The 27287-nt window shown below is 47.0% G+C and overlaps 1 protein-coding gene across 1 annotated transcript in view; it reads left to right on the top strand.

Annotated features, from left to right (window-relative positions):
• Positions 1-27287, top strand: part of SLC16A9 (solute carrier family 16 member 9) — a 56748-nt gene that overhangs the window by 19993 nt on the left and 9468 nt on the right. The window contains exon 2 of the mRNA XM_055000963.1: positions 27041-27184. Coding sequence (XP_054856938.1) covers positions 27041-27184 — 144 coding nt within the window. The remainder of the gene's footprint in view (positions 1-27040; positions 27185-27287) is intronic.

Genomic DNA, 27287 nt, shown 5'->3' on the forward strand with positions numbered 1-27287 from the left:
CAAGTAGTCCCGAACGCCAATCGAGGTGCGGGCCAGCAACCAACCATGGTATATGTGGAATAAAGAATCCGATCAACTGGAAGAATGGGACCCCAGGGGTACCGAGAATACCCAGGATTGGGAGACCACTCGTCGTGACTTGATGAGCTGGGATTATGCCGAAGTCACTACGTGGACGGGGCAGCGCGAATCAAGTAATCAAAGTTGGCAGCAACTACAGGGCCGAACTGTAGCTGTTGATGCAGGGATTTCAGCAATAACGGGACTAGCAAAAGGAATCCTTGCTGGAATATCAGAGGAAGGTGAGACTACCGGGGCCACTGGAATGGGAGAGATTCGACCTTGGTCCCGTGCTACCACCTCCTCTGAGGACTATGTGGATACAGTACAATTCCTGACGGAATTGCCCCAGGAATTGCCATATGAGGATATCGATACCTCGGTGCCAATTCACGTACAGAGACTGGAAGATAGAATTGGCACTATGGAGGAGAACTTGGCCCACGCAGGGCACTTGCTATCAGTACTAGTCATGGAAGAGGTGAGGGACCGCAACAAGAAGTTGGAAAGCATCCTAGGGTCTCGATAGGTCGAGGCGTAGCAGCCCTTCAACAGCTAGTGCCTATCCCGAGGGGCCCACCAGTGTTAACGCCGGCACAAGGTCAGGTCCCCCCTTTGAACCGGGAACCGCCGGTCGTACCAGAGAATGATCAGCAAGAACTGGTGATGCCACCGCCTGACCCTCCACAAGGTCCACCAGATGTTTTACCCGAGGATCTCCCACAGGGGCCCCATTTAGATGATAATCATCCTCTGCCAGGACCCTCGAGAGAAGGGAACCAGGAGGGACCTCAAGAGCAGTCCCCTCTTCAACCTCAAGAGCAACCTCTTCAACCAAGAGAACCACCACTTTGGCCCCAAGAGCAGCCTCCGAGACTCCCACCACCGTGAGAACAACCACCTCGTCATCCTCCTCCAAGGGGTCCAGCACCGCAACCATATTGCCCGCGGCAAGTACCTCAGGGTCCCCCGCAGCCGAGACCGCAGGGTCCCCCGCAACCAAGACTGCAGGGTCCCCCGCAACCAAGACCTCAACAACCACCAATACAACCAATTCCGCGGCAACCAGACGCACAGCCCAGGCCGAGGCCAGCGCCTTTACAGTACTACCCGTTACCAGCTCCAGCCCCAGTCGCCAGACCTCAGGAGTTGCCGATGGGGTGGGTAAAGTTGGAAGCTACGTTTGATGGAGATCCTGCAAAACTAGGGTTTTTCTTAGTACAAGCACTTCAGTTTTTCAATCGTTGGGGACATTTGTTCGAGGATGAAGCTAGTCAATCAAACACCTAGGATCCCGGCTGCAAGGGAAAGCGGCAGAATGGTATGTAACCTTGTATGAATTGGGGCCCCCAGAGTTAGATAACTTGCAAGGCTTGGTAGTGGCTCTCCGTGCACAATATGAGGACCCGTTAGAAGAAGATAGAGCCCAAACAGAATTGCAAACCATTAGGCAAGGCAATCTGTCGGCCAGGAACTGTTACTAAATTCCGACAGCTAGCGGCCAAATGCCCGAGATGTGAGGAGTCCACAAAAATAATCTTGTTTAAACAAGGCATGAATCCTAAATTGTTGGATCGGGCTCTTATGCAAGACAATCCCCCAACATTATTGGGTTGGATTCAATTGGCATGTGAAGTGGAAAACCGTATGCAGGAAGTACGGCTTGTAGAACAACAGCAGGCAACGGGGCACCGAAGAACTTTGATAATTGTTAGAGGGGGAAGAGGAGCAGGATACGCGGCTAGAGGAGCGAGAGAAGCTAGATGGCGACAAGGACTGTGCTTACATTGTGGCCAAAGCGGCCATTACGCAGCGCAATGTCCACTCAGGCCTGTGCAACGAGCTCCACTCCAGCCAGCACGTACAACCTCTACCACCCTTCCCCCACCGTACCGCCCAATGCCGGCTCCCAGAACTGCTAGAGGACGCGGTGCAACCCGCCGAAATCTTCCTGAGAAAGGATTAGAATTGGAAGAAGTCATGGACTTAGATTCAACCACTTTAATTGGAGAGGAAGGACCCGAGAGCCCGAGTTCGGGAAACGAAATGGATCTGTCGTAAGCGGACCCAAACAGCAGATCAAAACACAGTCCGTTCCCATAGTGGAAAGACCATGAGGGTCCATTCTATTCATGCCAGTTACTTTAGTCAACCCAGAGCGGAAAACGCATATTCGTGTACAAGCACTCATTGATTCAGGATGTTCCAGAGATATCATTGCACCCGCTCTGGTCAATGGACTAGTACTTCCCATGAAGGAACGAGAAACACCGGTCATCTTCGAACAAATGGATGGCTCCAACATGAACCCAGTAACCACCGAAACCATACCTGTTATCACGGGAATGGGACAGCATTGGGAGATGAGGTCGTTCGTGATTAGCCCTACTGTCAAATACCCTCTAATCTTAGGTAGCCGATGGTTATGGGATCATAACCCAGACATTGACTGGCCGGTAGGGAGCATCACATTTCGGCAAGATGGCTGTAAAAATCATCAATGGAACCAAAATTGGGGTACCAACCCTACCCGAATGGAGGACGCTCTACTAACCCAGGAAGAAATCAGCCAAATACCAAAAGAATACAGAGCCTATTTACAAGCCTTCACTGAAGAAGAAGCAAACGCCTTACCTCCTCATAGAAGGACCGATTGTGCAGTAGAAATCCTCCCAGGAGCCACCCTGCCCAAGGGCAGACTATACCCAATGAGTCCTACAGAAATAGAGGAACTACGGAAATTTATTGATACCAATTTGGAAAGAGGATTTATCCGACCTGCTAATAGTCCTCATGCAGCCCCAGTATTGTTTGTAAAGAAAAAGGATGGGGGGCTAAGACTGTGTACTGATTTCAGAGGACTCAATGCGGTCTCCTCCACGAACGTGTATCCAATTCCCCTCATCAGAGATCTGCTCAACATTGTGGCCCAAGGTAAGATCTTTACGAAATTGGACTTAAAAGGTGCTTACTTCCACGTTCATATAAGAGAGGGGGATGAATGGAAAACCGCGTTCAATACGCCCTTAAGGCAGTATGAATATTTGGTCATGCCTTTTGGCTTGTCTGGAGCACCTTCAGTTTTCATGTCCATGATCAGTGAAGTCTTACATGAATTCCTATATAAAGGGGTGGTTGTTTATCTAGATGATGTGTTAATTTATTCAGAAACGAAAGAAGAACATGTGAAATTAGTTCAACAAGTATTAACCACCCTTATGCATAACAAGCTACCCATCAAATTGTCCAAATGTGAATTTCACAAATCCGAACTCAGTTATTTAGGATACTGCATCTCCAAAGATGGGCTAAAAATGGATCCAGGCAAAGTTACAGCAGTACAAGAATGGCAACCCCCTACTACCCGTAGAGAACTGCAATCCTTTCTGGGGTTTGCCAATTTCTATCGAGAATTTATAGAAAATTTTGCCCAAATAACTCTCCCTCTCACAGAATTACTAAGAACAAAGAAGAAAGGGGAGCAAGTCAAGAAACCCACATCCAAATTAATGTGGACTCCAGAATGCCAGTTGGCATAAATTAAAACAGCAATTTGTATCAGAACCAGTCGTGCAACACCCCGATGAAAATCGCCCATTTATTGTGCAGGTAGACGCCAGTGATACGGCGATAGGGGGAGTCCTATTGCAAAAAGGGGAAGACAATAACCTGAAACCTTGTGCTTATCTCTCACGCAAATTCTCAGAATTGGAGAGAAATTGGAATGTTTGGGAAAAGGAAGCGTTTGCAGTCAAAGCAGCGCTCTCCTCTTGGAGGCATTGGTTAGAAGGGGCCCATTATCCCTTTGAAGTGTGGACAGATCACAAAAACTTAGAAGCATTACGTAGCCCCAGGAGATTAAATACCAAACAATTGAGATGGGCTGAATATTTTTCCAAATTCAATTTCACCCTGAAGTTTTTGCCTGGCAAAACTAATTTTTTAGCTGACGCTCTATCGCGCATGCCCCAACTAAAAAGCAAGTGGGAGGAAACAATAGACACAGTATTCTCGCCAATGCAACTCGGAGGCGTGGTCACAACACGCAGTCACGCAGCGCAGCATACTCAAGCGAATCAAGGGTGGAGAGAAAAACTGAGAAGCAAAGTGGAAAAGGAGGAGGAGAATATACCCAAAGATAAACTAACTCAATCTGCACAAGGGGAATGGATTTGGGGCGATCGTTTTTATGTACCCGCTAGCTTAAGAAAAGAACTGTTGCAGCGTTGTCATGATGCCCCGACTGCTGGCCACTATGGGTATTTGAAAACACTTCATTTAATACAAAGACAATTTTGGTGGCCAAGCTTATGCAAAGATGTCTCCCAGTATGTGGCATCATGCCCGATTTGTCTCAGTGCCAAAACTAGAAAAGGAAAGCCTCCAGGACTATTACAGCCCCTAGAAACCCCAAGCAGACCTTGGGAAATCATTTCTATGGACTTTATCACTGATCTCCCTCCCTCCAAGAACCACACCTGTATACTAGTCGTAGTGGATTTATTTTCAAAGCAAGCCCACTTCATTCCTTGTACCACTATACCGTCGGCAAAGAAATTAGCAGACATTTTTATGAAACATATTGTAAAATTACATTCTTTTCCATCGAAGGTGATATCTGACTGAGGCGGACAGTTCATTGCCAACTTCTGGCAGGAGCTTCTTCAATTTATGGACGTGGAGCAAGGCCTTGGCTCCGCCCATCATCCACAAACCGACGGGCAATCGGAAAAAACTAATCAAATATTAGAACAATTCCTCTGATGTTGTATTAATTTTCAACGAGATAACTGGGCTGATTTATTACCTTTAGCAGAATTTTCCTATAACAACAGTGTGCATGCCTCTACTGGGGAAACACCCTTCAAAGTAGTTTATGGCTATGACTTTAAACCTTTTCCTTTTGAAGCTCTCCCCCCTCCAACAGCGCCCAAAGATGTAGCGGAATGGTGGGGAGATGCTGCGCAACAATGGACTCTCATTCAAGCAAATCTTGAAAAAGCCAAACAGGATTATAAAAAATATGCCGACCGCCATCGTGTGGCCGAATGGGAATTGCACCCAGGAGATCTTGTTTATCTTTCAACAAAGAACTTAAGAGTGGCTCAAACAAGCCGTAAATTGGCTCTCAAATTTTTGGGACCTTTTCCTGTTTGCAAAGTGATCAACAAAGTCACTGTAGCACTTGACTTACCAAAAAATTTACGTCAAGTCCATCCTACATTCCACATTAGCTTGCTAAAAAAGGTCTCCCCTACAAATCAATGGCACACCACCACTCCACCAATACCTACTTTGATTGATGATCAGGTCCACTATGAAGTGCAAGAAGTTCTGGACTCCAAAATTCGACACAATAAGTTGTTTTACCTCATTAGGTGGAACGACTTTGACTCTGGACATGATGAATGGGTGGAATCTATTCATATCCGTGCCCCTAAATTGTTAAAAGCTTTTCATACTCAATATCCTCTTAAACCTGGGGGAGGACCATTTTAGACGGGGCAGAATGTCAGGTTCTGATTGTGTTTAAGCCAAAGAGACTCCATTTTAATCCTGTCAGTATATTAAGTGTTTCTTTTGCAGGTGGCAAGCCTTCTGATGGAAGCTTATAGAGAGAAGAGGAATGTTGTGTCTACATATATTTGCCTTTCCGACACCCTTGAGAAACTTTCACTTTCTCACCCTCGGGCCGATTATTTTGAGAACTGAGGGGGAGGATGGGGCCTGCAGGGAACTGCAATTCTGTACCTCAGCTTTTGCTTGGCATTCGTAACAATTTTCAAGTTCAGCTAAGATCCATGTATCTTGGAATGTGTACTCTAATGGTTGTTTATCTCCAGTAAAGCCTTTTGAAATCAAAGGACTTTTGTCTTATTGCAAGAGGCAGGCTGAGTTGCAACTTTTAGCAAGCCACAGTCTGACATAAACAACAGTGGAGATAGTGGGCAACCTTGTCTTGTATCTTTCCTTATTTCTAATTTTTTAATTAATTCATCATTTACTACAATTGCTGCACATTGGTCTTTATATATCGCTCTCACCGCTTGGATGCATTCTTTTCCCATTTGTAACGTTTCCATTGTGGCGAACATAAAATTCCAGTTTAAGTTGTCAAAAGCCTTCTCTGCGTCAACAAAAAAGAAACCAACTTCTTTCTCACAATGTCTATCATAATATTCAATTGCATTTATTACAGTTCTTAAATTGTCTTTAATCTGTCTGTTTGGCAAAAATCCTGCTTGCTCTTCTGCAATGAATTCAACCAACCATTCTTTCAGCCTTTCCGCCAATACTTTCGCAAATATTTTATAAACATTATTTAGCAACGAGATTGGTCGATAGTTCTTAACATTACATAAGTCCTGATCTTCTTTTGGAATCAATGATATATTTGCCTCATTCCAAGTTTCAGGAATCTTTTGCCCTTTTAAGATCTCATTCATCACTATTTTCAGGAAAGGCACCACTTCCTTTGCCATTGTTTTATAAAATTTTGCCGTTATTCCATCCGGACCTGGCATCTTCCCCAATCTAGTTGACTGTATTGCCTCTTTTATCTCCGTCTCTGTTACTTCAGTATTCAATCTTTCCTTCCATTTCTCTGATAGCTTGGGTAGATTAATTTTGCTCAGATATTGGTCAATGATGTCTAAATTTACCTCTTTACTGCTATACAATTTGGCATAGAATTTATAAAATGCTCTACTTATGGCTGGTTGGTCCATTAACATTTTTTCTTCTTCTTGAATCTTAGTTATCACCCTTTTTTCTCTTTTCTTTTTCAGTTGCCATGCTAAGTACTTCCTGGGTTTGTAAGCACCTTCAAATGTTTTTTTGGTTTAGTTTCTTCAGTTCCCATTCCAGTTCTTTATTCTCCATTGCTTTTAGTTGCTCTTGCAAGATCTTTATCTCTTGATACAATTTCTTTTTCCCTTGTCTTTTTTTCAATTGTGTCTCCTTAGTTTTTATTTTTTCCTGAATTTCTTTCCTCTTTTCTTCTTTTTTTTCTTATCTCTTGCATTTAAATCCATTAAAACTCCTCTAATAACAGCTTTATATGTATCCCACACTTTATATGTTAGAACAGTTTTGTTTAAATTATACTGTATAAAAAATCTGGTCTCTTTCTGTAACAACTCTATATTGCCCTCTTGTTGCAGCAGGTCTTCATTTATTCTCCATCTTTGCTTTTTAATACACTTTCCAAATTTCCACATAACTGGATTATGATCTGATCCTATTTTAGGCATTATTTCTACGTCCTTAGACCATATTGCCAAATCCTTAGAGGCCCAGATCATATCAATTCTTGACAATGATGAGTGTCTCGCCAAATAGTAGGTATATTGCTTGACTTTGGAGTTACTTCTTCTCCAAACATCTTCCAAATTTTCCTGGTTTTGTATTTCGAAAAAAGATTTTGACAAAAGTCCTCTTTTTTTTTTTAGTACCCTTCGTTTTTTTATCCTCCTGTATATTCTCAACTCCATTAAAATCACCTGCCAAGATTATTTGTGAATAAGTTACTCCATCTAATTGTTTCTGTAACTCTTTAAAAAAATTGTCTTTAGCTCCATTTGGTGCATAAATTCCTACCATTAGTATTTTTTGGGAATTCCAAATAATTTCCACCGCAACATATCTAGCTTCTGAGTCGCTGAATATCATTTTAGGTTGCAGTTCCTCCTTGACATACAAAACCACTCCCCTTTTTTTCTGTTTCGATGCAGCCGCAAATTCTTTTCCTAATTTAATATTTTTTAGATATTTTAAATCTTGTTTCTTAACATGAGTCTCTTGTAAACAAATTATGTTGCAATGCTGCTTAGATAGCCAATGAAAAATAGTTTTATGTTTAGAGGGTGAATTTAGTCCGTTTACATTCCAAGATATGACTTTTCATTCCATAATCAAATTCTTGGTCTTTTAGGTAAGTCTTTTTCATTGTCCAACAGAAACATCTCCATCTCATGTTGCAAACTGATAGTTTTTCTGACTGTTTGAAATTCAAAACTCAAACCCTCTGGGATCTCCCATCTATATCTTATATTTAACTCCTTCAAAATTTGCACCAATTCTCTGTATTTCTTTCCAACAAAATTCTTCTGGGTAGCTCTTTCATTATTCTCACCCTTTTCCCACCAATTACCAGTGGATTTTGGAATTGCCTGCTAACGATGTCTTCTTTCATTCTTCTTGTGATAAACTGCACAATCATATCTCTTGGTAGATTCTGGGCTGCATACCTTGAATTTATTCTGTATGCCACATCCAGGTAGCCTGTAATCTCTTCCACCGTTCTATTCAAAAATCCCGCAAGTATTTCTGATATCTGTTCTTGGGCTGACTTCCCCTCCTCCTCCAGGACGCCTCGAAATCTAAGTTGTCTCTCCATGTATTTACATTCAATCACCGCCATTCTTTCCTTTAAGCCTGTGGTTTCTGTCTTGAATGAGTTGGTTAATTTGTCTGTCTTATCCTCCACTTCATTAACTTTCTGCTGTGTCGTCTGTAACGCCTTCTTGACTTCATCAATGCTTTTAGTTAGCTCCGCCACTTCGGATTTAATTGTCTCTTTAAGGTCCTTCACCATCTCTTGTATAACGTCTTTAATTTCCTTATTACCTGCCACCATTTTTTTATCAAGGCTGTCAAGCGCCGACTGCCAAACTTTTTTTGACATCGTGGGGCTTGATTTGCTTCGCTCCCATGAGTCCGCTCTCTTCCGCAACTCCGTGGCTTAGGTATTTTATTACTAGAATTTAAACGCTTATTTTCCAAGCTTTCTTCACAATTTTACACTTTAGTTGTTCAAAATGGCGGGCGTCATTTCTCTATGGTTTTTAGTCCGTAGTTTCACCTTTAGCTTTTCAAAGATGGCACACTTCTGCGTATGATGAGGCCATGCCCTTACCCTCTTCCAAGATGGCACACTTCCTTTTCCGGCTCGTCTTTTAGGTCCGCTTTGAGCCCACAACTCTATCTTTTTAACGCACTTCTTGCTTCCTCTTCTCACGATATTTCTAGTTTCCCACAGTTCGCTATCTCTTTAGACCGCAGGTATGTAAACAATAATATTTTTCCTGATCTAGTTCTTTTATACAAAAGTCTTTTCTAACACTTCTTTTGCCGGGATGCAGTTAATTAGTCTTTAAAAACTTTCCGCTTTTGTTTTCTGCTTAAATTTAGCTCTTCTGCTCGATTTTTAATTTCAAAAGAGATATCAATCTTTACCTTGCCAAGTCTTTTTATTGGTTGTAATCACTGCTTTGATTGCTCAAATTAGTCGAATTTAGTTGCTGAAGCTTGGGTACGATGATCCTATGCCAAATCAATGACTCCAAAGCCACTGCAGAGATTTCTGCCACCCTTCTCAGAGCGGGACCTGAAGACTGGAAGGGAGTTCATTGCATAGAAACCCCCCTCAGCCGAGATCTACACACTCTTGTGGTCTCAAGCATTCCAGCCTGCTCTCCTCCTGAGAGCAGGGGGCCACGGGCAATCTTGCACCCCACCAGCCCAGACAAACAGCAGCTTGGACAGCCCAGCTCCCTGAGCTGCATCAGACCACCATGATCCCAAACCGGAAGTCCTTGTCATAATTTATTTGGATGACATCTTGATTTATTCTCAGGATCCTGCAGACACCCACAGCATGTGCGAACCGTGCTGCAGTGACTACAGCAACATGGCCTGTTCACCAAGTTGGAAAAGTGTGCCTTCCAAGTGTGGAGTTCCTTGGCCATGTAATCACACCCTGAGGGATTCGTATGGACCCCAGAAAAGTTGAGGCCATATGGACCTGGCAAGCCTCCCACTCCCAAAAAGATGTGCAGCATTTTCTGGGTTTTGCCAATTATTATTGCCAGTTTATCCCAGGCTTCGCTGAGACCACTGTTCCACTGACGCAGCTACTATGAAACCGGGTGCCATTCCAGTGGACTCCTGGAGCGGATCAAGCATTCAAGCCCCCAAGGTCTGCTTCACTGCTGAACTGGTCTTGCGATACCCAGACCCCCAGCTACCATTCACTGTGGAGGCGGATGCTTCTAGCACCATGATCGGGGCCATACTTTCCTAGCGAGAGACCTCCTTGAGCCCTCTGTGACCCTGTGCCTATTACTCCCACCAGCTCACCCCAGCGGAGAAAAACTACACCATCTGGGAGCAGGAGTTATTCGGCATCAAGGCGGCCTTTGTAGTTTGGCGGCACCACCTTGAGGGGGCATGACATCTGGTCCAGGTACTCACTGACCACCAAAATCTGGAGCACCTCCAGACAGCTCGTCACCCAAACCAGAGGCAGATCCGGTGGTCCTTATTCTTTTGCGGTTCAACTGTAAAATCACCTACATGCTCAGCTCCCAGAATAAACAAGCCAATGCTCTCTCGAGAAAGCCAGAGTATGCTTCACTGGTTGGAGAAGAACAGCCCCTGACCACCATATTGCCCCCAGAAACGTTTGCAGCCATCCAACCTGCCCAAGGGCTCTCTGCCAGAATTCACACGCAACAATTGCAGGTCTCGTTTGCCCAGAAGCAGCTGCAGGACCTCCACGCTTCCCCACACCCAAATGCAGCCAGATTTGTGGAAGAACATGGCCCGCTCACCCATCGGGGCCGGGTTTATGTTCCCCCGGGTCCGTTGCGCACTGAAGTACTACAACTGGCACACGATGCCAGGCCCGTTGGACATTTTGGCCGTCACAAAACCACCCACCTACTGACCCGGGAATTTTGGTGGCCTCAGGTTCAATCTGATGTGGCCCAGGATGTGAGTACCTGTGATACCTGCAGACGGGCCAAGGACCACCCTGAGAAACCCTCTGGACTTTTATTACCCCTGCCTACACCCCCGGGGCCCTGGAAGTTTATCTCCATGGACTTTATCACTGACCTGACCTGCTCCAAAGGTCACGTGTATCCTGGTGGTGGTGGACCTGTTCACTAAGATGGCTCATTTTGTTCCCTACCTCTACTTATAATACATCTTCAGGCTTCGTGGGATACCAAACCATCTGATCATGGACCAGGGAGTCCAATTAATCTCCCGGTTCTGGTGCGCCCTGCACACCCTCCTCGGCACCCAGATCCATCTGTCCTCTGCACACCACCCCCAATCTGATGGACAAACTGAATACACTAATGCAACCCTGGAACAGTACCTGAGGTGCTACACCAACTAGCAGCAGGATAACTGGGTGGCCCTTCTCCTCCTGTCCAAATTCGCCTACAACAATGCAGTGCACACGTCCACCCAACAAACACCCTTTATGGCAAACTATGAATACCACCCTCGGTTCTTTCCCAGTACTATATCCTCCACTGGTGTTCCCGCTGCCGATGACTACCTACAAGAACTCCAGTCACTGCACCAACTCTTGAACAAGCAATTGCAACAGGCCAAGGAGACATACAAGAAGACTGCAGACCGGAAATGCCAACCAGGTAAACCCTTGAAGGTGGGAGATCAGGTCTGGCTCTCAACCCACCACATACGTATCCAGAGATCGTCCCGCAAACTAGCCGCCCAATTTATCGGCCCATTCACCATCACGGACCAGGTCAACCCTGTGGCCTTTCGACTGCACTTGCCTCCTACACTCCTGATTCACCTGGTCTTCCACCGATCTCTCCTGGTTCCCGCCTCACCCCCAGACCCACAGAGACCCAAGCCACGTCCTCCCCCGCCGGTGCTTGTTGATGGGAAGGAAGAATATGAAGTTGCCCAGGTCCTGGACTCCCGCCGCCGCCAGGGACAGCTGCAATATCTGGTCAACTGGAAGGGTTATAGCCCAGAAGACTGATCCTGGCAACCTGCCAGCAACCTCTATGCTCCAGATATCACCTGTTAGTTCCACAGGACCTACCCCCAGAAACCTGGTGTGCAGAATGGAGGGGGGCCTGAGGAGGGGGATGGTGTCATGGCCAAGTATGGGCTCAGTGAGAGCGAGGACTCCTCAGGAGGAGAGGGGCTTCGTGTAGCCAGCCAGGAATCCTCAGGAAAAGGGGAGCTGCATGTAGCTGACCCTGACTCAGCAGAGGCTGGTAATCAGGAGCCGCAGCTGCTGGCTAATCAGAGCTTACAGCCAGCATCTGAGGCAGAGCCACCTGTACTCTCCAGCCCCAGCACCACAGGGGAAGCTCAGCCAGGGACTTCCACAGGGGAAGCTCAGTCAGGGCCTGCCAACACCACATGGGAAGCCCAGTTAGGGGTTTGCACCTCCCCCCCAGAATCGCCTATGCCTAAAGAACGCCACAAAGGCTGAGGCTGGAGCTGCAGGACAGACAATGCAGTGCTCATCTCCTGAACCAATGCCAGCTGCTGGAGAGCGATGATGAGTAGCAGTAGGATGGAGCCCCAGCAGCTGGCTGTAACCTATGCCTGGCTATAAAAGCTGAGCTGAGAGAACTGCCAGGCATGGAAGCAAAGTGTCAAACTACCTGCAACCACTCCGTGTGCTGTGTACCTTGCTCGTGCCTGCCTTTGGATCTGACACTATTGGCAACTGACTTTGGACTGTACCTGACCTGGCTCTTGGACTCTGGACTCACTCCTGGTGTTTATCTTGTGCTTTGACCACAATTTGGACTTGGCTTTTGACCCTTGAACTCCCCTTGGGCTTTGTGTTGGTGCTTGGACTTGAACCACGCTGCTTGGGCTGGCCCAGCCCCTGACAACCGGGCTCAAGCTGAGGCCTGTGGCACCCCACTAGACACGTCCCTTCAATCTGATGAAACGCCATTGACCACCACTCTTTGGGTGCAGAACTCTAACAAGTTCTCCATCCACCGAACTGTCCTATATTCCAGTCCACAGTCTTCCAGTTTAGCCATTAGAATGTCATAGGGAACTTTATCAAAAGCTTTACTGAAATCCAGGTAAATCACATCAACAGACTTCCCACTATCCAGTAAGCTCGTCACTTGATCAAAGAAGGAAACCAGTTTGGTCTGACAAGGTCTGTTGTGGTCAAAACCATGTTGAGTTCCCGGATCACTAAGTGGCTCTTCAGATGCTTACATATCGATCCCTTTAAAATCTGCTCTAATATCTTTCCAGCAACAGAAGTCAGACTGACTGGCCTGTAGTTTCCTGGGACATCCTTCTTCCCTTTCTTAAAGATTAGGATAACATTCGCTCTTCTCCAATCTTGAGGCATATCCCCAGTCCCCCAGAAGGCCTTGAAGATGATGGATAGGGGTTCTGCAAGTTCTCTAGAAAGTTCTTTGAGCACTCTTGGGCGCACACCATCTGGTCCAAGGGATTTGTATTCATCCAGTGCAACCAGGTGCCTCTCCACAACCTCTCTCTCAATGTCGAATAGCCCCCCAGGTGTCCTGTTGTGTCTACTACCAGCTGTAGATGGGTTCTTTAGGGAGAAAACAGAAGCAAAAAAGTCCTCCATCAGTTTCCTCTTCCATTCCCAACAGCGGTCCAATTGCCTCTTTTACCTTACGTTTGCTTCTCATATATCTGTAGAAGTTTTTCTTATTGTAGCGAGCCCCCCTGGCCAGTCCCAGCTCATACTGAGCTTTGGCTTCTCTGATGGCTGAGCTGCAGTACCTAGTAACCCTCATGTATTCCACGTTAGAGGTCTGTCCTTCTCTCCATTTCCTGAACATTTCCTTTTTCTCCCTTAGGTTATTCTGGAGCTCTCTGTTCATCCACATTGGTTTCTTGGAGCCCTTACCATGTTTCCATATTGCTAGAATAGTGAGGATTGAGCTTGCAAAAGCTCATGTTTGAGAAGAGCCCACCCTTCACTTGCTCCTTTCTCTTCCATCACACTCCCCCACGGAATGACTCTCATGAAGCCTCTGAGTTCATCAAAGTTGGCCCTACGAAAAACTAACCTACAAGTCTGGCTACAAACTTCATTGGCCCCTCACAGCAACTGGAATTCAAGGAGGACATGGTCACTTCCCCCTAAGGTCCCCACCACCTTCATCCTATCTACCAATTCTTCTCTGTTGGTTAATATCAAGTCTTATCTGGCCGAGCCCCTTGTAGCTTCCTCCACTATTTGAAAAAGGAAATTATCGGCCAGGCACGTCAGGAAGTTGCATGATTCTTGTTGCTTTGCTGAGCTTGTCTCCCAGCACACATCAGGGAAGGTGAAGTCACCTTCTGTCTGGATACTCTACCAATCTGTTCAGGGAGGGCAGCAACCATTTTCTCTCCCTGATCAGGCAGTCTATAGCAGACTCCAACAACAATACCCTTTGTCCTTCCTCCCCTTATTTCCACCCATATACTTTCCCCTGGGCTGTCAGCCACATTCTCCAGAACTTGCTGACAATCAAGCCCTCTTCTCACATACAATGCCACTCCGTCTCCTCTTCTACCCTTCTGTTTTTTCTCGAACAACTCGTATCCGTCCACTACCACATTCCAGTCATGGGAATCATCCTACCAAGTCTCAGTAATTCCTACTCTAGTGTAGCCCTCTGTTCGCAAGAGAAGATCAAGCTCGTCCTTCCTATTACCCATACTTCGGGCATTGGTATATAGGGACTTGTAACCTTGTACTTTTGTTTCATCTGTCCTACTCAGGTGAGCCCCTGCTGTTGTCACTTCTTCATTGAAATCCCCTTGTTGATCATCCCCTTCCCTTTGTGGCATCAGTTTAAAGCTCTCCTGATGAAGTTCTCCAGGTTTGTTCCAAATGTTTTCTTCCCTGCCCTTGAGAGGTGAAACCCATCATGTGCTAGAAGGCCTTCTATAAGAAAACCTATCCAATGGTTCCAGAACCCAAAGCGCTCCTGCTGGCACCACCAGCTCAGCTAACGATTCACCTCGAGTATGGTCTGCTCCATTTGCGTTCCTCTTCCTTTGACCGGAAGGATAAAAGAGAATACCACCTGTGCCCCCACTGTCTTCAACTGCCTTCCAAGAGCTTCATAGTCCTCTTTAATTCTTGCAATGGTATTCGTGGCTGTGTCATTAGTTCCCACGTGAACCAGCACAAACAGGTACTGATGAGTTGTTCTGATCAATTTCGGCAGTCAGTCTGTAATATCCTGAATTCTGGCTCCCAACAAGCAACACATCTCTCTGAGTAGGGGATCTGGCCTGGACACATGATGTTCCATACCCCTGAGCAGAGAGTCCCCGATGAACCCCACCTTCCACTTCTTTCTACTTCCATGTGGCCCCATGCCCTCTTCACTCCCTCCTCCGGGTTTTTGTGGTTCTCCTTCCACTCTCGTTTCTGTCACCATCTCAAGCACCTCAAAACAATTCTTGAGCTCCGGTGGACCAGAGTGTTGCTTTAGTCCACGTCTTCTGGTTTGAATTGCAAAACTGAGAGGAGGCTCAGAAGGGAAATCGACTCTTCCTTCTTCTCTTGGACTTATTTCTTTATGGTTGTGCAGGGCCCCCAGGCTCTTCTCAATAAATTCCTCCCTTTCCTTGATTTCCTGAAGAGTGGTGATCCTCTCCTCCAGGCTCTGAATCTTCTCCAAAAGCTTGACCAGCTTACACTTCTGACAAGTTAAGTCCATGTTCTCTTCCGGGAGGAAAACAAACATGGCACACTCCATGCAGGTGACTGGAAAGGGACATTCTGTCGACATCATCGCCTTCCAAGTATATTCCAAGAGCTTCTAGCTGCAGGTCCCTTTCTTTCTCTGAGCCCAGATGGCTGGGATCTTATTGAATCCCATTCTGCTGCCAGGGGATTCTTGGTCTGGAAAGGTTGGAGATGACTAATTTATCTCATTGGCAAAGTCTTGTATGCCAAACATGAATCCATGCACTCTAGAATGCATTCCATGTTTTTATGTAACATGTAGAAATTACATGGCAAATGCAGAAGAGATCCTTAGGAGAGATATTTAGGAGGAAATGGTTCGTTAAGAACAGGAAAATGGCAGCCACTGTTTTAGAGAGAGTGTTTTTTCCTTTGATGAAATATTGCCCCATCTGCAATTTATTTTTGCACGCGCTTTCTGGAACCAATCACATTTAACATGACAATTTATTATCAAGAAATTACACAACATGTTTGAGATGTCTAAAATTAATAATAATGACATTCATTTTATATACCACTGTTCAGGACAGTGCCCACTCAGAGCTGTTTACAAACTGTGTTGTTGTTACCCTCACAATAATCACCCTGTGAGGTGGGTGGGGCTGGGAGAGTGCCAAGAGAGCTGTGACTGACCCAACATCACCCAGCTGGCTTCAAGCGGAGGAATGAGGAATCAAACCCCGCTCTCTAGAGTAGGGTCCTGCCACTCTTAACCACTGCATCATGCATTTATATTGTCACAGAATAATAAACCTTCTTATGTAACTTTTATGGCAAACTAGCAACAAAGCCCATTGTGGGGAAAAATACAACAGGCCCTAGAAAGGAGAGGGGTGGCCAAGAAAGCATTCCCTCCTCCTCCGTCACTGATCCCAGCTGGATGAAGCAGGAGGAACCTCCTCTGCACCTGATCCTGGTCAAGTGAGCAGGGGGCATTGCCACCTGCTCTACTTCTTATTTTGGCCGGGTGAAGGGGCAGGCTTTGCTCCCTGCTCTGCATCTCATCATGGCAAAAAGAGGTAAAGATCGCGGAGAATGCAGAAGGAAGCAGAGACCAAAGGATCTCCCACAGTATAGGTTTACAAATCCTATTGATCTTTAAACTGATCCTCACTGATCAGGATCACTGATCCTGGCCAGGCGAAGGGGGCCAGGCATTGCCACCTGCTCCATTCCTGATCCCTGCCAGGTGAAGTTGGGGGTGGGCATTACCTCCTGCTCCATGCCTGATTCAGGCTGGGTGAAGGGGGCAGGCACTATCACCTGCTCCTCATCTGATCCCGGTCAGGTGAGGGGGGCAGGCATTGTCATCTCCTCCATTCCTGATCACTGCCAGGTGAAGTAGGGGGTAGGCATTACCTCCTGCTCTGCACCTGATGTATGCTGGGTGAAGGGGGCAGGGATTGTCACCTGCTCCAAGACTGATTCTGGCAGGCTGATTGGGGGGGGGCATTGCCTCCTACACCACACCTGATCCTGGCCATGTGAAGGGGGCGGGCATTGCCACTGCTCCACTCCTGATTCTGGCCAGGTGAAGGGGGGAGTGGGCATTGCCACCTGCTTAGATCCTAAGTGAAGAGAGGCTAGGTGAAAAGAGGATGGGCATTTCCACCTGCTCCACTCCTGCTCCACTCCTGATCCCAGCTGGGTGATGGGGGGGGGACATTGCCACCTACTGTACTCCTGATCTCAGTTGGGTGAAGGCGGAGGGCAGGTATTGCCCCCTTTCCATGCCTGAACCCAGCTGGGTGAAGGGGGGATGGCCATTGCTACCTGCTTTGCTCCTGATCCCAACTGGGTGAAAGTGGGGTGGGTGCGTGGACATTTCCTTCTCTCTGTTCCTGATCTTAGCTGAGTGAAGACAGGGAGCAAGCATTGCCACCTGTCAGGATATGGATGACAAGCTATGGCAGATAGATCCCTGTACCATTTCAACAAGAAATCCAGGCTCTTGGTTAAATGGCTTTATCCAGAAATCAGATCATTTCCACAGATATGTCCATAGAATTACTCAGAAGTAAGTAAGCATCTAAGCAGTAAGAACAGGTTGACAGGAATAGTAACCTGTGGGAAAATCCTTCCTCTTAACACACACGTTTGCTCCTTCCCCCTCCCAACAGTAAAACAGGACTTTTGGCACGAACTCATCCTGAGAATGTCTCATATGTTTGTACTATCAAGTCGAGACACTGAGAAAGCAAGAGATCAAAGTTGAGACATAGCAGTGCATGGGAGTGAGCAGTATACAAGGTCAAAAGCACTGAGAGTTTCTCCAGTCCATTAGATAAGGCACCTGGAGCTTCAATGAGCCTGTTGTCAGTCTATGAAGTTCAAGTCACTCTGATTTCATCTCCCACCCCTTGCAGCAAGAAATCCAAGGTCTCTTGAATCAAAGGTTATTTATTGAGAGAGTATATATTCAAAGTACAAGTGTCCATAGGTAATCCAAAGGCTAGGATAGCTTTTGGCTGTACACAAAGCTCTTGTTGAGAATGATGTGTTAGTGGCTTGTTACAGTATATCAGACCCTCCAGTCCATCCACCCCCCTTGCCTGCCCAGTTAGTATAGAAGCTGGGAATGTGAAAGTAACTGCTCCCAGGTCGCTGCGGCGAGCCATCTCAGATAAGACTGCCTTGGGAACCAAAGCTGCTCCTGTGAACCTGCACACAAAAACAATACTGAAAAAGTACAGCAAGTGAGAAAGCAAGGTGGAAGTGCTGTGGGTCACAGTCCTGACACTTCTGCCCCCCAAAGGCCCCCCCTCACCCAACAGACCCCACCTTGTCTGGGTATTTTTTGTGAAACTTCATTATGAGTTTTGGGGCATTTATATGAGAGGCTTCCACCCACACTCTAAAGCTTTCATCAAAGTTTTTCCATCTGATAATATAATACAGTCTATTGTGCTTCCGTTTGGAGTCTAGAACCTCCTCCCCCTCATAGTGTACCTGTCCATCAATGAGGGTAGGATGAGGGACTGCCTTTTGCCACTCATCTGGTAATGGCATTTTCTTTAGCAGACTGAAGTGGAAAGTGGAGTGCATTTGACGTAGGTTTTTGGGTAATTCCAATTCTACTGTCACTTCGTTAATCACTCTTTTGACTGGGAAAGGACCCATATACTTCAGTCCTAATTTCTTGCAAGGTTGTTCATTCCTAAAGTGTTTGGTGGAAACGTAAACTCGGTCTCCGGGTTGCAGTTTCCATTGTTCCACACGGTAGCGATCTGCATACTTTTTGTAGTCCTCTTTGGCCTTTTAAAAGGTTTTTTGGATGATTTTCCATGGTTCTGTAAGAGAGGATCACCACTCTCCCAGATCTCCTGGTTTCTGGGTTTCTGAAGTGGTTGCAAAAGGTATGGCTTGCCCTTCGTATCCTTGCACTATTTTGAAGGGGGACTCTCCAGTGGAACTGTGAATAGAGTTGTTATACACATATTCTGCAAAATGAATAAATTTAACCCAGTTATCTTGTTGGTAGTTAATGTAGCATCGGAGGAATTGTTCTAACACCTGCTTTATACGTTCCGATTGGCCGTCAGTTTGAGGATGATGGACAGAGCTTAAACCTTGCTCAATGCCCGCCACTTGGAGTAGCTCCCGCCAGAAGTTGGCAACAAACTGTGTGCCTCGGTCTGATATCACCTTGAGGGGAAATGAATGTAGTCTGACAATGTGTTTCATGAATAAGCTGGCCAGCTTCTCTGCAGTAGGAATAGTGCTGCATGGAATGAAATGAGCTTGTTTGGAGAATAAATCCACCACCACTAAAACGCAAGTGCACCCTTTAGAGAGCAGCAAATCAGTTATAAAGTCCATTGAGATCACTGCCCAGGGTCTGGAGGGGGTTTCTAAAGGTTGTAATAGTCCTGGTGGTTTTCCCCTTCTAGCTTTGGCCATTATCCATATAGGGCAGGAAGACATACTGGGAGACGTCCCGTCTCATAGTTGGCCACCAAAATTGTCGTTAGACTAGGTGGAGGGTTTTAAGGTAGCCAAAATGTCCAGCCAGTTTGGCATCGTGGCATTGTTGAAGTACTTCCTTCCTCAAACTTAGGGATATGTATAGCTTAGAGCCCTTGCGCCATTCACCCGCCTCTGTTTGGTTGAGTTCTGTTTTGAGCACTTCCTCCCCCTCCTTTTCCACTTCGCTTTTCACTTTCTCCCCCCACTCACTGAGATCGGGTTTCACCTTGTTTTGCTCCTTTGCTGCCCGGCTGCGAGTAGTCACCGCCCCTCCCAACTGGGTGGGTGAGAAGACAGTGTCAATGATCTCCTCCCTCTTGCTGTCATGTTGGGGCATGTGTGAAAGGGCATCCGCTAGAAAGTTAGTCTTCCCAGGCAGATAATTCAGAGTTACGTGGAATTTGGAGAAGAATTCTGCCCACCAGAGTTGCTTAGCATTGAGCCGGTGGGGGGTACGGAGAGCTTCTAAATTTTTATGATCTGTCCAGACCTCAAATGGGTGGTGGGCTCCCTCCAACCATTGCCTCCAAGTTGTGAGTGCTAATTTGACCGCAAAAGCCTCCTTTTCCCATACACTCCAATTTCGCTCTGCCTCCGTGAATTTCTTTGAAAGGTAGGCACAGGGGCGTAATTTTCCAGCCTCGTCTTGCTGCAACAGCACCCCCCACACACACCATTGCCGTGTCGCTCGCATCGACCTGCACCACAAATTTATGACTTTCATCCGGATGCTGTAGCACCGACTCGGAGGTAAATTTGGCTTTCAACCTCTCAAAGGCATGTTGACATTCTATGGTCCAGTTTAGTTTGGCATGGGGTTTATTCACCCGCAACTCCTTTCCCTTGGTTTTCAGCAAATTGGTTAAGGGTAAGGCAATCTGAGCAAAGTTATCTATGAAAGGCCTGTAGAAATTTGCAAACCCTAAGAAAGATTGTAGTTGCTTTGTAGTGGAGGGGGCCACCCAACTATTGATGGCTTGGACCTTCGCAGGGTCCATTTTCAGCCCCTGACCTGAAATGTGATAGCCAAGATAATCCAGCTCCTCTTTGTGGAATTCACACTTTGACAATTTGACAGGCAGTTTGTGTTTCATTAACACCTTTAGTACTTTGCGGACTAGCTCCACATGGGACGATTTATCTTGAGTATGAATCAAAACATCATCTAGTTACACCACCACGCCCTTCTACAGGTATTCATGTAGCACCTCATTTATGAGCGTCATGTACACACTGGGAGCGCCTTTCAAGCCAAAAGGCATGACTAAGTATTCATATTGTCCCAGGGGCGTATTGAAGGCGGTTTTCCATTCATCCCCCTCCCGTATTCTTACATGAAAATAAGCATCCTTCAGATCTAATTTAGAGAAGACTACCTTGAGCCACCATGCTGAGCAAGTCTCTGATCAGGGGTATGGGGTAAGCGTTGGACATGGAGACTGCATTAATTCCCCGAAAATCCGTGCAAAGTCTTAATCCCCCATCCTTTTTTTTTACGGACAACACGGGGGCTGCATGGGGAGAGCTGGCAGGGCGGATGAATCCTCTTTCATAAATTTATAAACACACCTGGCGCCCCTTGCAGGCTGAAAGGCATCACAAAATGTTCAAATTGCCCCACGGGGGTATTGAAGGCAGTTTTCCACTAATCCCCCTCCCGTATTCTGATCCAAAAGTAAGCATCTTTTAAATCCAGCTTTGAACAAATTTTTCCTTGCACCACCACACTGAGGAAGTCTCTGAGCAAGGGGAGGGGGTAAGCATTTGACATGGACATAGCGTTTATTCCACAATAATCAGTACACAGTCTCAGCCCCCCATCTTTCTTTTTGCAGAATAATACAGGCGTGGCATGGGCGGAGCTGGCAGGGCGGATGAATCCCTGTTCCAGTTTTTTATCAATGAACTCTCTCAGTTCCTTTCTCTCTGCTGGGCTCATAGAGTACAATTTTCCTTTAGGCAACTTTTCCCCTTGAATGAGTTCAATAGCACTGTCTGTGCCTCTATGAGGGGGAAGCTCATCAGCTTCTTTTTCATCAAATGCTTGTTTCAAATCTTGGTATTTGGGGGGAATAACTTTTTCCTCCTCAGCAGTTAATAACACAGTTTCTAATGGGGAGGGTGCCTCCCATCCCCACACTTCAGTCCATGCATATTTTGTACAACGATCTCCCTTTAAGATCACCATTCCAGTGGACCATTTGATGTACGGGTCATGGTCCCACAGCCATCGACTTCCCAGTACCAAGGAGTACTGGGGTATTTGGCCACATCACTGACTACATACGTTCTATTCTCCCAATGATTCTCCTTGCCCGTCGGGGTAGGCTCAGTTCTATAGGGTGCGGGAGTCATACGAGACCCCTTTGTGTTTTATTACTTATAGTCCTAGTCCTGTGACCAGGGCTGGCAATATTAAGTCCCAGGAACATCCAGAATCAATGCTTGCACCTGCACATGGGTTCCCTTTTTTGGATTCAGTAACATCATAGGCATAAACAGTATGGCCCCTCTTTCTCTCACCTTTGGTGGTTTGGGCTCTTTAGGGACCTGCCGTCAGGACCTTTTCATGGCAGGTCTGTCTTGTTTCCCGACAGCGGGGAAAAAATCTTCCTCTGCTTTTTTTAATATGGGCTCCTTGGTGTTTCCAGGACTCTCATCGGCATCCAAGCCAGTTTCTGGCCTCCCATGCTTCAGAGGCAATCTTCTACCTGGCGGTTTGGGGGGGGCATGGATTTTGGTGTGCCTTGGCCTCTTCCCCCCTGCGTTGGCCTTACGGGGCATTGTACTGCAAAATGTCCAACACCCCCACATTTTAAACATAGTCCTTGTTTCCATCGTAATTCTCTCCTAGTTCCTGGGATGGGGGGGCCTTGGCCCTAGCAGGGCACATCCCCTGTCTGCGGTGGTTGGCCTCCTTGGCCCTTCATGTTGTTACATTCATACAAGTTTCACCACTTGGTTTCTGATTTTGACCTCACCTGCTAATTGGATCCACCCTAACCGAGTCTGTGGGTCGTCCTGCATTAATGCTCTATCTAGCAGGTCAGCATTTAATCCATTTCGGGAAAGTTCAATTTTAAATCCTTCATGATAATCCTGAACTTTGGTGGCTAATTGCCTGAATTTGGCAGCATATTCTCTTACAATTCTGGATCCCTGTCTTTTGGTTCTGAGTCTTGTTCGAGCCCTTTCCCCTTCTAGCAGGTCTTCAAATTGGGGTCTTAGCGCATACACAAAAGCATTTAAATCATACAGCTCGGGTGCTCCCATGTCATGCACAGTTACGTACCACTTGGCTGCTGGGCCCCCTAGTCAAGATCCGAAATGGCTCACCCAACTGTGCTCTGTAGGAAACAAATGTCCCCAGTCTTGAAAACATTCCATGGCTTGTACTATAAAAAATCCCAAGTCTCCGGGTTTTCCATCAAACTTGGCTTCTAATTTGAACCATCCTTGCGACAGTCCCACTCCGGGAGCGCCTACTCCCTGATGCCCTGCTGGCTGTTGGATTGGGGCTGCTCTGGAAGGTGGCTAAAGGTGTCCCTGTGCCATGAAGAGTATTTGATATGCTCCACTCGCCCCATACACCAGAGGAGTGGCTTGAGGCACCACTCTGTACTGTGGTTGAAAAGGTTGTGCTTGAACCCCCAATCCTCTTTGAGGGGGGTATACTGTGGGACCCCCTGGTTGCAGGTGGCCCCTTTGTACTCCTATCCCCGTTGGGACGACAGTAGGGGTCCCCTTTGGTTGGCTGTTTCGGGGCACCCTCATCCCTATGGCAGCAACCGCTTCCCCTGCATTTGTTGCAGCAGGCGGGACCCTCCTTGGCTGTGTCCCCCCTTGCTGGGGCCCCACGTCCCCTTGGGGTGGTAAAATGAGAATTGTCATTACTTTGTCGAAGGCTTTCATGGCTGGAGAACAATGGTTGTTGTGGATTTTCCGGGCTGTATCTTCAGAGGTGTAGCACAGTGTCACAGTGACACTGAGAGATCTCTTTCTTTTGGTACTACACCTCTGAAGATGCCAGCTACAGCTGCAGGCGAAACATCAGGAACTACAATGCCAAGACCACGGCTATACAGCCCGGAAAATCCACAACAACCATTGTCATTACTGTTGGGGGAGCTTGAACTTGCAGGTTCCCTGACACTCTCATCCCTGTTGTGATCATTGGCGCCCCTGCGCCACTCATGACTGGAGGGACGATCAAAGGCTGTGCTCCCTCAGATGGACCCATTCTCATTAGCCCATTAGGGTATATTAGCGGCAGTCACTTGGGCGCTCATGAAATGTGCAGGAGTCATTAAAAGTGCCCTTCCCCCTCCGACAGTGCTAGGCCTGCAGTGTTTATTGGTTCCTGGCCAATCTGTGGGGTACTCCCTCTCTCCTCTGGCAGCGGCTGTTGCAGGGAAGTTGTTGGCTCTGACTCCAGGCACTCCTCGCTTCCACCGGCAGGATCCCCATTGCTCTCGTTCTTTGAAAATCTTGTTCCCACTCTTGCTGTATCCTGATTGCCTGGTCCTGTTCTTCCAGGGATTGATAGTTCTCCAACTCACGCTGCTTGCAGAACTTGTGTGGAGGATACCATGTAAAGAAACTTGGTGCGGGTCTCTCCTCTGACCCTATCAGCTGCGGAGTCTGGTCCCCATTTGGGTTTACCAGCCTGGCTGTAGCCTCCATTTCACACGTGTTTAGCGGATCCTCACCAGTTTCCAGCATAAACCCACGATGCTTGATAGTGTTGCTGGGGGGTAATCCAGGGGCCCCCAATTGCTCCCACACTCGGTGAAGTCGATACTCAAGGACTTCAGCAATCTGGCACCTCATTGATGCGGGTACGGGTGTGCCTCTTTACCCCGACCCCACGGGAGCAATTGCTCTTACTGACAATGGGTCACTGGGGGCTCCCATGACTCTCGGGTCGGTGAAGTACTCCTCTATCTCCAAGGAGCACCAAAAGTATTCCTTCCCTTGTCATTGGATTCTCTCTTCTGCAATCATGGATCTGCGAGGGGCCCACTCACGGATGGGTGGTAAGTTCCACTGATAGTGGGTAAACCCATCCTTGGGGATCGCTTCTAGTTCAGGATACATCAGGAGGGTTCCCATGGCACTAAGTCCTGCGGCTTCACTCCTAATCCCAGCTGAGTGAAGGTGGGGGGCAGGCATTGCCCCCTCTCTGCTTTTGATCCCAGCTGGGTGAAGGGGAAGGCATTGCCACCTGCTTTGCTCCTGATCCCAGCTGGGTGAAAGGCAGGTGGGCATTGCCACCTGCTCCACTCCTGATCCCAGTTGAGTGAAGGCAGAGGGTGGATATTGCCACCTGCTCTGCTCCTGATCATAGCTGTGTGAAGGCGGGGATGGACATTGCCACCTGCTCCACTCCTGATCCCAGCTGGGTGAAGGCAGGGGCGGGCATTGCTGCCTGCTCCATGCCTGATCCAAGCCTGGACTTTCCACTATGGCACACTCTCTGGAGGTCTGGCTGCCTCATCTGGGTTTCCCTCCACAGCTGTGCCAGTGACACACCAGGGTCTTGAATACGCTGAGCCTTTTATATAGTAGGGTAGCTTCAGAAATAAATTTTACCGGAATGTATGCTAATAATATGCTTAACATTTGGCTAATGGCTACTAATTTCTTCGCATATCTGTTGTGTACATCAGACATTTTTAAAATTAAAATAACACTTTCTAGCCCCGTCCTTGATTCTGGCAAACTTTTAGATGAGTTGTTTGTCTCTTAAAAGGAAGGGAAAAGGTGTGTGTTGCGGGGGGGGGGGGGATATAAGGGTCCTCCTAATAAATATTTAATAATTTCTAGGCTAAATGTTTTAGAAAGCTAACGTGGAGTAAGTTTTTTCTTTTTATATTTGCACTGAATGGTGATGCAGTTCTGATTTTGAGTGAAATTTCTTCTAGCCATTTCTTCATCCAGAATGTGATGGATATGGGCTCTATTAGTACCCAACCCCGAAGCAAAGATGTATCTATGAAGGATGTAGCAGCTACAGCTATACCATTTGACAGCAACCCACTTGGGATGTCTGGCCTATCATTCTCCACATAACTGTCCTCCAATAAAACTTGTTGCTTACCAAAGATTGTGGTACTTTTACAAACTTGTTAGAAGCGACAGCCACCAGACTTACCGGTTGGCCGGTTTGCAGCCGGCAGGCGGGGATGAGGGCCGAGGCATGGTGGCCTCCATTACTGTGGCTTGCCCAGCACTCCTTAGGTGAGCCGGTGGCCAATCAGTTCAAATCCCCAGCTGGCCAATCAGCCGCAGCCAGGGATGTGTTGCTACAGGGGCAGGGCTTGCTGCTGGACCTCAGGGAGGCAGCTTTCCCTCCAGCCTGGCAGCTGGCTATAAATTTAGCTGCCGCCCCATTCCCCTGCATTGTACTCTCGGTCAATGAAGACCCACCCTTCTCTCCCTTTATCATGTGCTTTCATTTGGTTTCCGTCAAATCTTGGTTGGGCGGTTTGTCATTGGATCGGATCTCATTTTAGGGGAGCCAGAACCTGCGTGCCCGGGCTCCCCTTGAAGGGGATTCCCATAAGGCATCTTGGGGGTGGGGTCTGAGGGGGGTGAGGGGTCATCAACTGGCAGGTGCCAATGCTCCTCTTTGTGCTGTAATCAGTAAAGTTGTGGCCTTGTTTTCCTCCAGCTAAGTGTGTGGGTTTGGTTCATTCATCGTGCATCTGCCCTCTCCTCCACCCTCTGCATAGGCTGCAATGGAAATGTTTGAACTGGCGTCTAAGCAGAGGTCTGGAATGACTGGAGTGTGTGATATCTCAGGCACGTGGGCAGAAGCTGGAGTGTACTGGGTGAGAAAGAGGAAAAACCTTGTCTGTACTGCAGATTGTTTATTGCCAGTACTTCAGGGATAAGAATGCATTTCTTTCTCTCTTTTGAAGTATGCAAGTTTATTTTAGAACTTCAGTCTGCTAGTGTGTAAGTGTAGGGGCAACCCTCCATGGAACATGCTGACAAAATAGAAGTCCAAAGGAGTATAAGGTCAAACCAAATAAATGAAAATTCACAAACTTTTGTTCCTTTGGGTCAAGAAATAAATCTGCTTAAATCTCACCTAGTTTCGAGACAAAGTGAAGTTGGATGTTCCAATTGGTAGCACTTGTTCTCATCCCAGGTTCTGGGCATGGCAGGCCAAAGGCAAACGGAGGGAGTGAGGACCACAAATACTTGTGTGTATGGGAGGATGAAATGCCAGTGAAAATGGCTGCACCGCTCCATAGTGCTGTCGAGCACTGCAAGTTGAGGAGCACTTCCTTGTTCTACTCCCAGATTCAGTCTTCAAATGCTAGATAGGAATCAAAGAGGAATTCTGATTTCCCCTTACGTTGCCCATTGAGTGCTCTTGTGTTAAGGGAAATAATCTTTTGAGACTGAGAGAGCTTGATATTATAAAATTGTTTCTGTTTTTTTCACCCCTTTCACCTCCTGCAGGTCCTGTTTGCGGTGTGTGCGTCTCTGCATTTGGGGCAAGACCTGTAACCGTCTTCAGCAGCTTTATGGTTGCTGGAGGACTGATGATGAGCAGCTTTGCACCTAATATCTACTTCCTGTTTTTTTCCTATGGAATTCTTGTTGGTAAGAGAGAGCATGGAGACCATTAAAGAAATAATGCATAAGATGCCTTCTGGAAAGGAAGGGAGCTTTTGTTTTTCATCAGAACTCCAGTCTAATAGTATCG

The sequence above is a fragment of the Eublepharis macularius genome, chromosome 17 (assembly GCF_028583425.1).
Source record: "Eublepharis macularius isolate TG4126 chromosome 17, MPM_Emac_v1.0, whole genome shotgun sequence".
NCBI lineage: Eukaryota > Metazoa > Chordata > Lepidosauria > Squamata > Eublepharidae > Eublepharis > Eublepharis macularius.